Source organism: Centroberyx affinis, unplaced genomic scaffold (assembly GCF_046629955.1).
Source record: "Centroberyx affinis isolate AG114_WGS23_722 - 3 ecotype Tasmania unplaced genomic scaffold, CSIRO-AGI_Caff_v1 ptg002802l_1, whole genome shotgun sequence".
NCBI classification, from domain to species: domain Eukaryota; kingdom Metazoa; phylum Chordata; class Actinopteri; order Beryciformes; family Berycidae; genus Centroberyx; species Centroberyx affinis.
The window spans coordinates 64,904-79,660 of NW_027280948.1; the positions used below are offsets into that span (position 1 = coordinate 64,904).

A 14,757-nucleotide genomic window follows, 5' to 3' on the forward strand; every position below is an offset into this window, starting at 1 on the left:
GCTGAAAGTTTGCACAGTTTGAGTGCTGGTTAATGGGCAGGTTTTCCACCTTATTTGTCTTTCCAGAGTGTTGGGATAGAGCGTTACCTCCATTCCCCTATGAGAGGTCAGTGTCTGGGCGCTGTGATTTATACCATCTGGGTGCTGCAGAGTGGACCGGCGCTGACGTGATGCTGGCTCTATGTGGGGAGTTAAACTCTCAATCAGCCTTTCCTCCCTCTTTGGATCTCATCTCATCTTCCTCTCCACATCTCTACTTCTGTCTTTGCTCAATCCCATCTCTTGTTTGGCTTTCTTATATCTCCCTATCTTACACTGGTAGGAAGATAGAACTCAAAGGAGGCCTAAAATAATGCTTGATTCTTTATTCTTGCCCATCGACACATACACACACCTGCACCCCCACACACACACATACAAAAGCTTGCAAATATATCGATAATGCATAAAGGGTCTGTACAACAATAGAGAGAGAAAATACCTCCCACTCATTGTTAGCACAGGGAGAACATTAGCTGCTCCAACAGCATACCTGCATATTGCTATATAAGACTAGACTCCAACACCACAGTGCTGGCACGACTTCTGTCAGTTCCGTGTGTGACTCAGATCTTTCCCACTTTGTCTTTTTCTATCCAAACTTCATTCAATGCCCCAGTCCCACTATACAATCTGTTGAATGTGGGCTTTGAACATATCTGAACATGTGGGAGCTGGGAAGCCCCCATTCCCTCACAACACCCACACTGCCTGAACTAACAAGTTTAGTATATGGGGAGAGCATTACACTGAGAGGAATAATGAATGAAACTACATACCAACAGAAAAGTGCGATCTTGTAAAAAAGGATGGCAAAGTATAGTTGAGCTTTCTCCTTATTCTTATGATTATAATATTTTGGAGGATTTAGGATTTGCCTATAATCCTTTTGGCCACACAAGCAGTTTGTCAATTCTTCCAAAAAGATAAACAGGATTATATGCAAAGAAAAAGGCATTTGATTGACAAAGTAATCTGCAGTTGCAACCATATACACCAAATTAAATGGATTACGCAGGATAGAACCTACCCATCAGTTGGTCCTCTTTCTGTACAATACCCAGTAATATATAAATGAGATTAAAAACAGTGGGGTAAAATGACAAATAAGATTATGTAATGAATAAGGCAATTTCTTGTCATTTTTCCCTCCCTCCAGCAGAGAGAAGAGAAATTCAGATTTATTTTTTTAGGCATTTTTATCCTTTATTACATAGAAACAGTGTGAGAGATAGACAGGAAGGTATGGGGGAGAGAGAGAGAGGGGAGGACATGCAGCAAATGACAGGGGCCAGATTCGAACCTGGGTCGCTGCGGGAAGGACTGAGCCTTATATGGTACGCACTCTACTCGATGAGCCACCGGGGCGCCCCAGAAACTCAGATTTTTAATTTCACTGTACAAATGACTTGATCGCTTGAAGGTTTAATTTTCTCATTTGCAAGCTCAACATACAGGAAGAGCGCATTTCTAGGGCAGCTTTGATCTTGAAACTAGGCTGACTGTTTAATCTATACAGTAAGATACATATAGAGAGAATACAACCATGGAAGTAAATTTCTATGTTCATATTCACAAATGTTCTATGGTATTTTTATAACAGTAATGGAGAATGAGGCTGATACTTTGCATTGATGCTTCAAGTTAGCCCTATTTTAATTATGATGAGATGGTGGCCAACCTCTCATATTTACATCTCCTGCAGAGCCTGAAAACATCTCATTATGACAGAGATACATCACCACTACATCGTTCACAATTTATCAACAAAAACAATGTTTTCCCTCTGTGATCAGGCACCCATGCTTCTTTTAGACAGTGAATCTAGGAGGGCCCTGGGTTCATGCCTGCTGCTAATTTACAATGACACTAATGCAGCTTTCGCTCCAAAAATGGGACGCAGGAGCACATTTTCCCCCCCGATTACGTAAGAACTCCTGCGGCTGAAGATGTGTAGCTGACTGATCCCGCTCACTGCATGCCTGACAGCCAGGGTTGGTGGAGTCTCACCGTGTTACACAATAGATGAGGACTACACTATGATTTGTCTCCCTGCCAGTCTGCTAAGGCTCTTTATCCTCAATATGGCTGTGCTTCTGCAGGCTATGCCGTGGTGAAGCAGCTTGCCTCGGTTGGTTAAAACAAAGTTTGCATAATGGCTTGATAACCGCATGAGGAATGGTGAACCATGACCTAGGGCTTAAAGTGAGATAAGTTCACCTAGCAAACCTCACAATGCATTTTGCTGATTTGACTTCTAGTCACATCACATTTGATATTGATTAGTGCATTTCTCAATTTAGACTAAGAGCATTTGGCATGAGCTAAAGTCTTGGTCTGTTGTTCATTCTGTTGCATCAGCTAGAGAACAGCACTCAATAGCTAAGGGATTGTTATGCTATTAATGTGCTATTCTAATGAAGAGGTTAATTAAACTGAACATAGAGCTATGCAAATGAGATTTAAAAACAAGGCATCATAACCACACACCCATATTTAAATGCTCTGAGCCTTGCTTTCACCTGTCACTTTAGCTTCTATTCATCCTGTTCCTGCTAGATACCCAGACAAGGTCTTCAGAGGCTGGTGGCATGAGCTCCATTTCTAAGCAAGCAATCCATGTCTGTCAAATGTACACAGTAACTATTTTCGAGAGATGAGCAGTTACACTCCTCTGAGATGGCTGGGAGTGTGTCAGAAATGGCAAATCTTAGAGGAAAAAGGGGCTTTTATTAATCTCAGTCAGCCAGGCTTAGATTTTCAGGTGGACAGAGAGAAGATTAAAGAGGAAGACCGAACAGTGCCGGCTCCAAGGGCATGGAATGAGCTCAGACAGGAGAATGCCTGAATACGAATCTAAAGAAAAGAAGGATTAGAAGATGTTCTTCAGAGCAGATTTCTGGCCAGACTCTCTACTACTCCACTCCAAGGGCCTCTGGTTCACAACCAGGACAGATCCAGTGAACTGTTTTTACTCCTGTTTCAACAAAAGAAGGAGATTGTTGGAGAGAATTGGCAAGGTGTTTCCAAGTGTTTTGAAATGAAACAATATCCAAATATCCTGGGAATTGGATTTTAGAAATTTAGGACACACAATCACCATATTAGACACACTGTAACTGGAAATGTGTTTCTTTGCATATTCCTCTCATGCACAAATATGTGTATACATTCCACCTGAAAGATCAGAGTGCAGGATCAGCCAGGAGCAGCACACCTGGAGGAGGTGGGGTTTAAATGTCTTGCTCTAGGATGCTTCATGTAGGCGACTATCACACTTAACTCTAGTAAGCTGATAAGGCAGGAAACACAGGTCTTATCATGATGGACAGTCTTTCCTCCCTTTCCTAACAGAGCATCGTGTCCAGTTAATGTATCGAGAGGCATAATTCCCCTCAATGGAAACATTGTGGCTTTAATCCTCATCAGACACAGCTGTTCAGATGTGGAAAAACATGCATGTAATTACAGAGTAACATCAAGCTTGACAAAAATGTTGCCCTCCATGCTAAAGTTATGCAAGACTGATCTTTAACTTCTTTGTTAAAGCTGTGGCTCTGGTGACTCCGAGTTATCACATCCAGCTGCAGAAACAGCTTCTGATCATTTTCGGTAAGGGTGGGAGGCTTAATGCTCTGGTTGACATTCTTCATGGGAAACAAGATGCCTGACGTCAGTACTTCTATCTTGAGTCACAAACCTATATGATGACAGTCGCTCCTGGGCTTATGACTATGTATAATGTCCAGAAAAATGGCTCTAGTCCACTGGTCAAGATTCCCACGGCCAGGGTGGAGCTCTGCTCTCCTCCTCCTTGATGCGGAGCCAAAACAAGCCGGCCTCCCGCCCTCAAGCCCCCTGTCAGCAGGAAGGAAGTTTTCTGTTGTCCCCAGGAGGAGCTCACAATGTGTGTCCCCTTCTATTTACAGAACCAAGCGGTACGTCAATACACAATGCTTTGGCATGGACCGTCAAATGAGCTTAGAATTATAAGGTTCTATCTGCCTTCAGGAACGTTCTGAGATATTGAGCTTCAAAGTTTTCAGCATCCATTGAGTTAAATGGAGATGGGTCATTTTGTTTTAGAAATTACAGACTCAAAAATCATTATTTTCAAAAAATAACACCACACATATGTCAACAGGCACTCATAGAATAGGTTAGTGACTAACTCAGTTTTGACAAAAAGGTCAGATAGAACCTTATAATAGCAAGGTCACGTGATGTCTCGCAAGAACACATCTTTCCATTTGCAGATGTGCACCACAGACATTTCACTTGGTCTCAAAAGGAGATGCATAACATCTCTGTATTCAGCCATATGGCATGGTTGAATGAACGAGCTTGACATTGCCCTTGAACTGCATGGTCCTGTGATCGCATGGCTTGAAATTGCACATATGAAGCTTTACCGCCTCCACAGTAAATAAGTCGATCTGGCCTGATGGTGAGATTGACTCCGCGCCCTCAACTTTGGCTCCAGGTTGAGCTTCTCGTTTAAAGGGTTTCCTGATTACATGGAATCATTGGCGCACCTCTGCACCAGTTCAAAATAAGCGTGACGGCACCTGTGCATAAAACAACTATTCCCTCTATTAGGAAAACATCGTTCATCGTTTGGCAGAGCAGCAGCAAAGAGGAGACGGGATGTCAGACCGCCCGGTGACTGACTGCATCACGTTAGTTAGTCGTGGGCTAAACATAAGGAGGGGGATGGGACCAGTCAGATTACCTCATCTAGCGCAATTTGTGTTATTATTATCCTGGTGTCGGAGTGAATTTATATTTCTCTGAGGGTGAATAAAGGAGGGTAAACAATCTTTAAGAGGCACTCATCAGCAGTCAGTTGATCATTATCCTGAATGTTTTGTTTTTCATCATCAAAAGCTCTGCAAATAAGTAAGCCCTCTTTTGTTGTCATACAGATTAAAATTTGGCCTGATGGGTGCTGAGATGTTAAGCCTGTGTACAGCATCTTGTTAGGTAGCGTTGGCCTTATGATTCGTGGACTGCCTCTATTCGCACCTCCTAATGATTTATTCATAAATCTCTAGACACATGCGTCGGATATTTATTTCGGTCTATCCTGCCTACTTATTTAGCCTAATTGCGACATTATTTCTCAATCATCTGTATGGACTGTAAAGTTAACACTCTCGAGACAATGCTTTAAGAACGTTTTGCTACAATGTGGCAAAAGACGTAACGTTAAAGCACTTAACGCCAACAAGACAGGTTCGTGTAAATAGCTCTAAAGTAGACGCGGACTCCAATCAATAAAGACTTACATGTTGCTCCTGGCAGAGTATTTCCCTCCAGATCGGCGTCAATATCCTTGCTTTCCATTTTGTTCATTCAAACATGCGGTTTTCGGCTCTTCCTCTCCGACAGTCCTCTCATTCCTCAGGCAGAACGGGGGGGAAACTTGGTTGAGTCACTCCAGTTGTACCCAATTCCCAAAACCAGTCGAGCTGGAAACCCTCTGTGAGCGGCCAGAGGTTTCAAATCGGCCGAAATTGAAAAAAAACAAACACCGTGTACCTGTTGGCAGAACCCGGTACCGGTGCCTGCGGCTACTCCTGGAAGAAGTTAGATATGGTGTCCGGGGGAATTTGGGAATAAGAAAGTGGGGGAGGAGTGAGGGAAGTTTCTCACTCCGACATACAACAGCTGATGCTCTGCTCGTCGCGCGGATGGTCCCTCGCTGGCCTCCGGATCGGACTGTACCATTTACCAGCAGGGGGGTGCGGCTGTTATTGTGGCTATGATATCTGTTGTCACATATTATCTTGTGGTAAGTGTTGTAGCAAATAGATACAGCAACTTGTCACATTTGACTGTAGCGCTATTACAATCGTATGACAAGGAAGACACAGAAAAATAGATTACATGATGTGCCACAATGTTGCCCCCCGCGTTTTTAGTGGTTCACCTGCCTTCAAAAATACAATGCTCAGGCAGTTCACAGGTCACATTCAATATAAAGTTGCTTGTTCCAAATCTGTCCTTAGGAAACATGCATTTGACCTGCATGCCTTATTTTCTGTTATATTCTTTTTATTGTCTGTTTGTGAAGCATTTTGTACTGTAACTTCTGTTTTGAAAAGTGCAATATAAGTAAAGATTATTATCATTATTATTAGTAGTAGCAGTAGCCTATTATGATATTATGATAAACAGATCATTTCAAATCGCTGTAATCATCCACAGCAGGCAAAATACATTAGTAGCCTATGCATCAATTTTATGGAAAAATAGAATACAAGCAGTAAGCATTTATTATTCAGTATTTCCGTCCAGTATCTGTGTAAGTATGTCCATCTCAGGAGGCCTGACCTGACCATAGCAATAGGGGAGCCAGAAAACCTAACCCCTAAATCTTTTGAGTTTTGACCCTGGGAGAGGGAGGCATGCTCACTTTAATGAGGATCTTCATCACAATTTTAAAAAGAAGACTGAAGTGGGCAGTTCTCCATCTTCTAGGAATTATGGTAATCCAGGGAATGAAAGTGCATGCATTGTATTGAGAGGAGAAGGTGCAACATTAACAAAAGATAATAATATGGTTGTACCTCATGGTCTATGTCAGCACTTTTTCAGATTAAGCTGAGACATTCTTCTCACTGGCTACAACTAAACCGTAACACACAATGTTAACAATTTGCTGCCTAAGTTGTACATAATTACGTAATTACAGTGTACACAGAACACCAGGCTTTCCTGTCAGCCTAACTGCTCTTTTGTTTGATTTGATGGATGTTTGATTGATGTGTATCTGCCACGTTGTGTTAAACAAGTCACTCTTAAGTAGAAACACAACCTTTTCAATTCAAAATAAAAATTTGTTTCTCTCAAGAAAACAGAAGTTATGTAACATTTTAACTTCTCCACAGTGTCCTCTCCAGTCCACACCATCTACCACCTGTGGATCTCACAGAGCATCTGCCAGGTGGGGGCTGGGCCGGGGGCTGAGCGGCACGCTTGAGAGGGAACATCCCTTCACCCTAAAAAGACCCCAGTGGGGCTCCTTTGTGCAGCTGTTGAGTCGTGTTAGCGCAAACCCCCAAGAGCCACCTGTCACTGCAACTGGAAAGGGGGTGCTGAAGGAGATGGGGGTTGGGTAGGCCCATGTGGTAATGTGTGAGTGAGAGTGAGTGTGTGTGTGTGTGTGTGTGTGGTTGGTTGATTGGTTGTTGCAAAATTCAAATCAAAAGATTGTACTGTGCTGACCATATAGTATGGCTCAGGGATTGTACTTGAATCTTTAATCACACATTTTTTTCTTTTAATTTTCTCCAGATTTCACTGATATTTTCTGTTGTCAAAGATCCCAATTAAAGACATCCCACTTAAAGACATTAAGATTTCTCAAGTTAAGAAGCATTTTTAATTGGATCAGAGATAAGCATGGCGTTCAATTTTCTCAAGATTTCATTTTCCATGTCTTTCAAGTCAAGGAAGGATTGGGAAAGAGCAGGAAATGCTTGAAAGTGCTGATCACAGATCAATGGGGTCTTATCCTTTTGATTCAAATGTGGTGTTAGCCAAAGAATATAAAGTTTTGTCAAGAATATATTACACATATTTTGATTGCTTTGAAAAATGAAGCTCCTGACTTCCATGCTTTGCTTTGTTGCAGTAACTCAGCACTTGCTGCCACTTTATCAACTTTGCTTTTCTCCCAAAGATTGGTTTCCAACCAAAAGTCACATGCCCTATAAGTTTAATGAGCTTTTTCATTAAGCTCATCCATTTCATAGTACAAGTTCTGCCTATAATTGGAGAATCTGTGGCAAAACGGGATTTTTGAGGAAGAATGTGAATAATTGAACAACTAACAAGCTTTTTATTCTATTGTATTCAACAGAAACATTCAGACATCCTTGAATTATTCTGTTGTACTGCAAATAAATACAAGCACAGTTCAAACAAATGAAGCTAGAGATGAGAGGGCCAGAATACTGAGATGTTTAGCAATAGAGGGGAACAGTGTGTTTTTCTTGTTCACGTCCTGCCAATCTCTGAGTGCAAAGTGGATCCATTTCTATCAGACATGTACACAACCCTCTCAGCTCTCAGTATAAGAAGAAAACAACGAAAATCACATTATCTTTGCTTCATATTGTGCTCTATTTCTGTCAGAGAGAAATACAAAGCAATACAAATGCTGAAATGATTAATTTTGGACATAGATGAAGGCTTTTTTTTTTTTTTTTTTATAGCTTCTAGTTATGCATTTTGCCCTGTAAAATGTGGTTAAGTAAAGAAAATGCAGCTGAACTCTCCATGTTGAGCACCCTCTTTCTTCAGCCGACATTTCAAGTGTCCTGCAGATGCACCGTTTTCTCTCTTTTGTGCCCCCTCTCCAGCCAGTGCATTGAAATCCCTCCAATCCTTTCATCCTTTCATCTCACCTCTACCCTTAGCTGTTCTACCCCCTACTCCCCCTCTCCAGCCACCACACTTATGCACACACACACACACACACACACACACAGGTTCGGAGTATGACGAGCCCTTTGTTGCATGTTGCACACAGGAGACAGTAACTTCACCTACAGCACTGACCTCCAAAAATACATAAGTGACAAATACATACAACACTTACTGTCTGCAAGATGATAAAACCACAACATACTCCCCAGATGTAAAAGTAATTTTCAACAGAAGTTTTCATCTCTAAGCCTGGGTGAAAACATTATATTAACAATTCCACCCGCCAATTTGATGTCTTAGCCGTCATAGGTACAACAGAAAAGACTGATCTAACACAGTCTGGCTGCCTGCCAATGCAGTTAGTATTGACAGACTTGTCAGTTACAGTTATAATTTACCAGTATTTGACTGGAGGCTAGTGTTAATTTCAAGCACTATAACATTGTAAATAGCTGTTTGGACAGTAAAGTCTGTATGTTAGTGAATGATTCAGTGTAGACACAGTATGTCATATGTGCTGAGGATCAGGGTTGTTTTAAAAAATATATTCCATGGCAGTTATTAGCTAACTCATCAAAATTGTAACCAGTGAAATAATCCCAGAGACTAATGTATTCTGATTACTTTCACGTTACTTTCACATTATGCCATATTTTAGGTACAGATAAGAAAAAGTAATTTCTTCTGTTTTGTGAACACCTGCCACTTTTTAAATGAATGGCCTTCTTGGAGTTTCTAATTTTCACTTAAAAGTATTCCCAGAAGTAATATTCTGTATCTGTAATCGGAAAACATTATTTTCCTTGGTAACATGTTTTGTATTTATAATGCATTACGTAAGTATTCAGTTACGACCCAACCCTGCTGAGGACACACTAGGCAGTAGACCTGGTGCTTGAGCCAACAGTCTGATAGGAAAATTAAAGGGCTCAGCACAAAGGCATACCTCATAGTCAGGAGACGTGTGTTCATTTATCACACATCACTGTACCATGCTGTGCTAATGAGCCATTCAAAGCAAGGTGGAGGCAAATGGGGGGAAATAGCCCAGTTGCCATTAACTCTTAGATGTGTTGAAATGTTGCATGTCTTGAGAAAGGTCTGCAGACCGAAACACTAGTGGATGAAGAAGATACACACAACTGCATTCTATGTGTTCAACTGTCTTTCTACTCTCACATTCCACTCTCTTCTCATGGCTTCACATTCATGGGAGACTTTCTGAGAGGTTGTGTAGGCAAACCTGTGAACCTGTGTCATCTCCATCAGCCAGAAACTGAACACAGGAAGAGACACCCTCCCTCCCCTCCCCACTCCCTCCCCACTCCCTCCCTGCTCAAGAAAGGACTTGATTTTGGAGCTGCAGCTGCACTCCTCACTAAGCACCTCACATAACACATAGAGTGATAGAAAAATAGACCCTCTCTCTCTCACAAACACACACACACACACACACACACACACACACGCACAGCTCATTTAATTGCCACTGATTGCTTTAAGTAGTTCATGCCGAGGAAATGGCAGTTAATAAAGGACATTGGGAATAGTAAACAAGTAAACACAAGTCATTGCCACTGAGAGGATGTGATTGTATCAGTAAATACACAACAGAAACAGGGGCACCGATTGAGGAGATAGGAAATCACAGGAAATGCTCGAAGGTAGAGGAAGAGGGAGTTAGAATAAGAAAGCCAGTCCTGCACCAGAGAGCGTACGAGACAACTGATACCACAGAAGAAAAGAGAGCCACTGACGATAGCTTATCTGGGGGAAAGATAGCTCTCTCTGTGGCCTGATGTGTCTCTCTCTTTGTGCCTCTGTGAGCATTGTGCTGTCTGAGCAGGAACCACGGGTGTTGCTCCTGCTCCTGCTCCTGCTCCTGCTCCTGCTCCTGCTCCTGATGGGGACGAGATACAAGCCAACAATGGCGGAAAAAAAAACAAACAAACACCCATGTGAACCCCCAAGAGACCTGAACAGCTTGGTAACCACTAAAAAAGCTATGTGAACTGTTCGCCTTTTTGCAGCGGGAAGCGCCCGCATCTCTCGTGGTTTCTATTCCAAGGAGCATGGTCGCCGCCACAATGAGTCTAGAGGTCAGCTGCTGTGAATGGGCCGGGTTTCGCCCTCGGCCCCGTAATGAAACAACAATAGTAGGAATGTTCAGAATGTCCCTGGAGAACATACACCCAGCCTATGCTATAGACTGCTGAATGCACTGTCTCTATCTTTGGCAAATGGTAGCTTTTTAAGCAGCAGGGGTGGGATAGCATAAGGGAAGTGTGGATATGAGGCTAATTATCTATGATGGATCTGCTGCTGAAATATGTCTGCTTGCACTTGTATAACGTGATGCAAGCTAGAAATTTTGCTCATTTGGTAAGCCTACAGTTTTATAAATGGTGCCTTTGTTTGGTTTTCATATGAATATTGAGCCAAAATGTGCACTACAGCAATTATATTTCACTCACTAGAGCTGGGCTTGCAGTGGATTTTCAGGAAGCGACATGATTTTCCTTACCACATGTTGCCCTGTGTTTTCTGTTTGGTAAATCACTGTCTCGCCGCAGGGGGGTCAAAGGTCATCTTCACCTGTAGGGGGCCTGCAGATTCATCTAATTTACGATCATGTTGTCTTTTGTTGCCTGTAGTGTGATTTAATCAGGCACTACATCACACGTCACGCTGTAGAAATGAGTGTGTAAGCTCAGCCTGAGAGGTAGAGAGAGATAGAGTGTGGGAGAGTTCTCTGTTTCTTTGTGTTTCTCTGCTGGGTGCTGGGGAAGGAACCGAGGAACACTGTTTGGTCTGAATCATCTGAATTCAGTCTCCCTCTCATCATGAGATGGGAATTTGAGTTGGGTTGGGAAGTTTTGAGAACCTTTAATTTACATGTTTTACCTATTAAACTTCAGCCACATATGAAGACCTGGTTATAGAAATACATTGTATTAAAGCTGCACCAGGCATGTAAAAATGCCCCCTTCTTGTGCGTCCTGGTGGCTCAGTTGGCTAAGGTGCATACCAGTGTGTCACCCCCCTCAAAATAAGGGCAAAAAATGCCCATAAAACATGTATCTTATCAGATAGAGATTTAGACTGTTTTGTCAGTCTAAATCACATAGTGGGGCTGCAACATAGAAGAGCATCCCATCCTTTCTTTATTGAGGATAGATGTGACCTGTGTGCCCAAATGAAATTCTTCGTGTTGGGTATGGACACTTGATGAGCCAGCACTCTGTCCAGAGAAGGCTGGACTCACCAAAGTTAGATCTTTTGCCTCTCTTGCCCTTTGGTATCATTTGGTATAAAGCATCACAGACCTGCCGGGTTGGTAAACATGAGCGTGCTGTGTGCAGTTTACTGACGTCACGTTACATGATTTCTGGGTATTGAAGTTCACATTTTTCAAACAGTTACTTTTCTGACATTTGGAATCACCAATTTGCAGCTTTAATACCTCATTTTTGACAAAAATTTCAGATGGAACCTTATAATTTCAAGGCCGACAAATAAATAACACAGTCATTCATTGTTCATTCATTGCTGCAAAGTCCATTCTTTGAAGTTAAACTACTTTAATCCATTCTCCATATCACACAGAGAGAGACGCGCTTGAATTTATAATACAAATGGCAGCAAACACAGCAGAAAACCTCAAGCCAATTGCACTGCCTTGCCGTCTTCCTGGCCTCTTTAAACAACAGGTGGCGTTACGAGGGGTTTCATTTCGCCGTCTTCCATGAGGAATGTGATGCCACAGCAATATGTCTCAAACACCACTGAGACCGAGCTTGGCAGACGATGACGTAATAGCCTAAAACGTGCCGTCTGTTAGAAGCGGGACCAGAACACGTGGGGCCTGGCTCCTCTTCGCTCGCCCCGGGGCCCCTCGCTATTCTCCTTCTCCTCATCTCTCTCTCTCACCCTGTCCCTCCACCTCCCTTCTGCTCCACCGAACTCCCTGTTTATGAGTGCATGCATCGCTCCATTTCACTATACCCCCCCCCCCCCCACACACACACACACACACACACACACACACCCACACCACCACCATCCCCAGAACCACTTCAATAATAGGAGTCTCCCCCAGTGCTTTCATTTCCATGACAACCCATAGTGAGAGGAGAGAGGGAGAGGGGGGAAAAAAAGGCAGAGGCAGGGAAAACGTGAATGAGAGGGTGGGAGTGTCTTCCCTTGACCTCTGGTTCCATTTGAAAGGAGGGAAACCTTCACTACAACAGCATGAGCTTCAGTGAGGTTAAACTGGCCAATCAAGAGAGCTCCAGCAGCAGCGTTGGTCATCATATAAGGCGTATCTATGCTTCAAAGCTGGAAGAGGAGGGAAAAAGCTCTAGAGTCAGAATTGACCCCATTTATTAGCTAGGAGTAAATTTCATTTTTCCAATTAGAAGTTACTACAAATTGCAAATTACATTTCATCTGCCTGCAGGAATAATTCAGAGAGAATAGGTGAACTACTTTTAAAACATGGGTACAAATGTGTTTCCTTTGCCACCTGTGGAAAGGTTTGGCTAAGACTAGAGGGTCACAAGGTCAGTCCATGTGATAGAAATCATTGATTTAATGTCACATGGTTGGGTGGCTGTCAGAGTGACACATGCACAACGGAGATAAACAAAGGGTGAAAGGTCTGGAGGTCAAGCCGTAGTGAAGCTTTGTCTCACACACACACATGCACACACACACACACGATTAGTTGTTTTAATTCATCTGTCTGGATTACAGCCAGAATTAATTCTATCTGCGCCAGAACCACTGAGAAAAAGTGCTACATCTATCCTGCACTAATACTGTACCAGCTGCTATATTTCATCTATACTCTTTCTCAAATGTTATAGAGAAGAACAGAACAGAAATGAAGTGATAATCGTGTCTCTCAGTTAATTGCTTGTCAGATCATTCCTTGCACTTTGTGATGCCCATAAACAGAACAAATCTTTTGCTGCATTATGCTCTGGGGGAAAGGAACAGTGAAGCAGGAATCAGTTGCATGCAGTAAGAAGTGGGATTTCTGCAAGAGCTCCCTCTGTGTATTCCATCAGATCTGTGAATGATAACTACTGTATGCGAATGGATATTTACAGTCACATTTCCTGTGTGAAGTCAACTGAGACTCAATCAAACTATTTAGATACAGGCCAAGGTCCCAACACAGAGTCTTATCAGTACACAAGGGAGTGACAACAGTGCAATGAATGTGCTCACACTCTGCTGTCATATGATCTTGCTGCACATTTCCACTGCACATGCGCATACATACACACACACACACACACAACTCACACTGTAATAGGAGGGGGGGTGCCAATTTAGGATACTAGCTATCTCATTAGGAGGGAAATAATGAGGAGGATGGCCCTGACCTGGTGTGTGGTAAATGAGCATGTGAGTATGTACGGGCATGCAACCATGCGAGTGCTTGCCTCAAATACACTCAAAGACATCAGTAATAGCACCTCAGACAGCTTGTTAGTGAGTTTTACCCTCTGTAGTTAATATATGAAAAATTATGTATTGGTAATTTACAAGCTCTTGAAGTAGTAGTGCTTTTAAGACCACACACATGGTAACGATGCTTTAAAGTTTGCATATGAAAGCTACATTTCAAAACAGAAAATTAAAAAGGAAAACCCAGATTAATGCTGCATCCCCTGTGTCCTCTGCAAAACATGCAAGAAAAGGTCAAATTGAGCTTGGAGTGATCCACCATGCCTAATCCCCCCCCCCGCGGCTGCTGGCAGTGGTTGAGTCCAGGACAGTGGGGTGTCCTGTCCTGTGGGTGCCGGAGAGGAAGGGGGTGAGCTCAGTAATCCCTGAGGTGCAGGGCCTCCCAGTGTGGCGTCCTCAATCCCCCCCCCCCAGACCCTGACGAAATCCTCCTGACAGCGCTCCTCATTATTCGCCTATCAATGGCTTAGCTCCACCTCCAGACAGAGGGATTTAGACTGCAGGATGAAGAGCAGAGGAAAAGGGGGATGAAGTGAGCTATAGGCAACAGGATTTTGTTATTGCCCTTGGCTCGCCTGACATATACTTAAGTCTACCGAATATGACTAGCAATTATAAATGTATCATGGAAATGGAAATAAAATGAATGTAAGATGTCTGTGACCAAGAGCCATATCCTGCAGAACAGCAGAGCGAATCAATTGTTCTGTCCACTATCCACTTTTGTCACTGCAGCAAACACTGTAACCTTGACTGTTTACTCACTGTCCATTCTAAATAGATCACAGTCCTCCTCCATGAGCC

At 42.8% G+C, this 14,757-nt stretch overlaps 1 protein-coding gene across 5 annotated transcripts in view; it reads right to left on the reverse strand.

The window, feature by feature from the left end:
* Positions 1–5,686, reverse strand: part of map7d1a (MAP7 domain containing 1a) — a 43,762-nt gene extending 38,076 nt beyond the window's left edge. For all 5 annotated transcript variants that reach the window (XM_071535961.1, XM_071535958.1, XM_071535960.1 and 2 more), the window contains exon 1: positions 5,328–5,686. In XM_071535961.1, coding sequence (XP_071392062.1) covers positions 5,328–5,394 — 67 coding nt within the window. In that variant the 5' untranslated portion in view covers positions 5,395–5,686. The remainder of the gene's footprint in view (positions 1–5,327) is intronic.
* Positions 5,687–14,757: the final 9,071 nt, after the last annotated feature.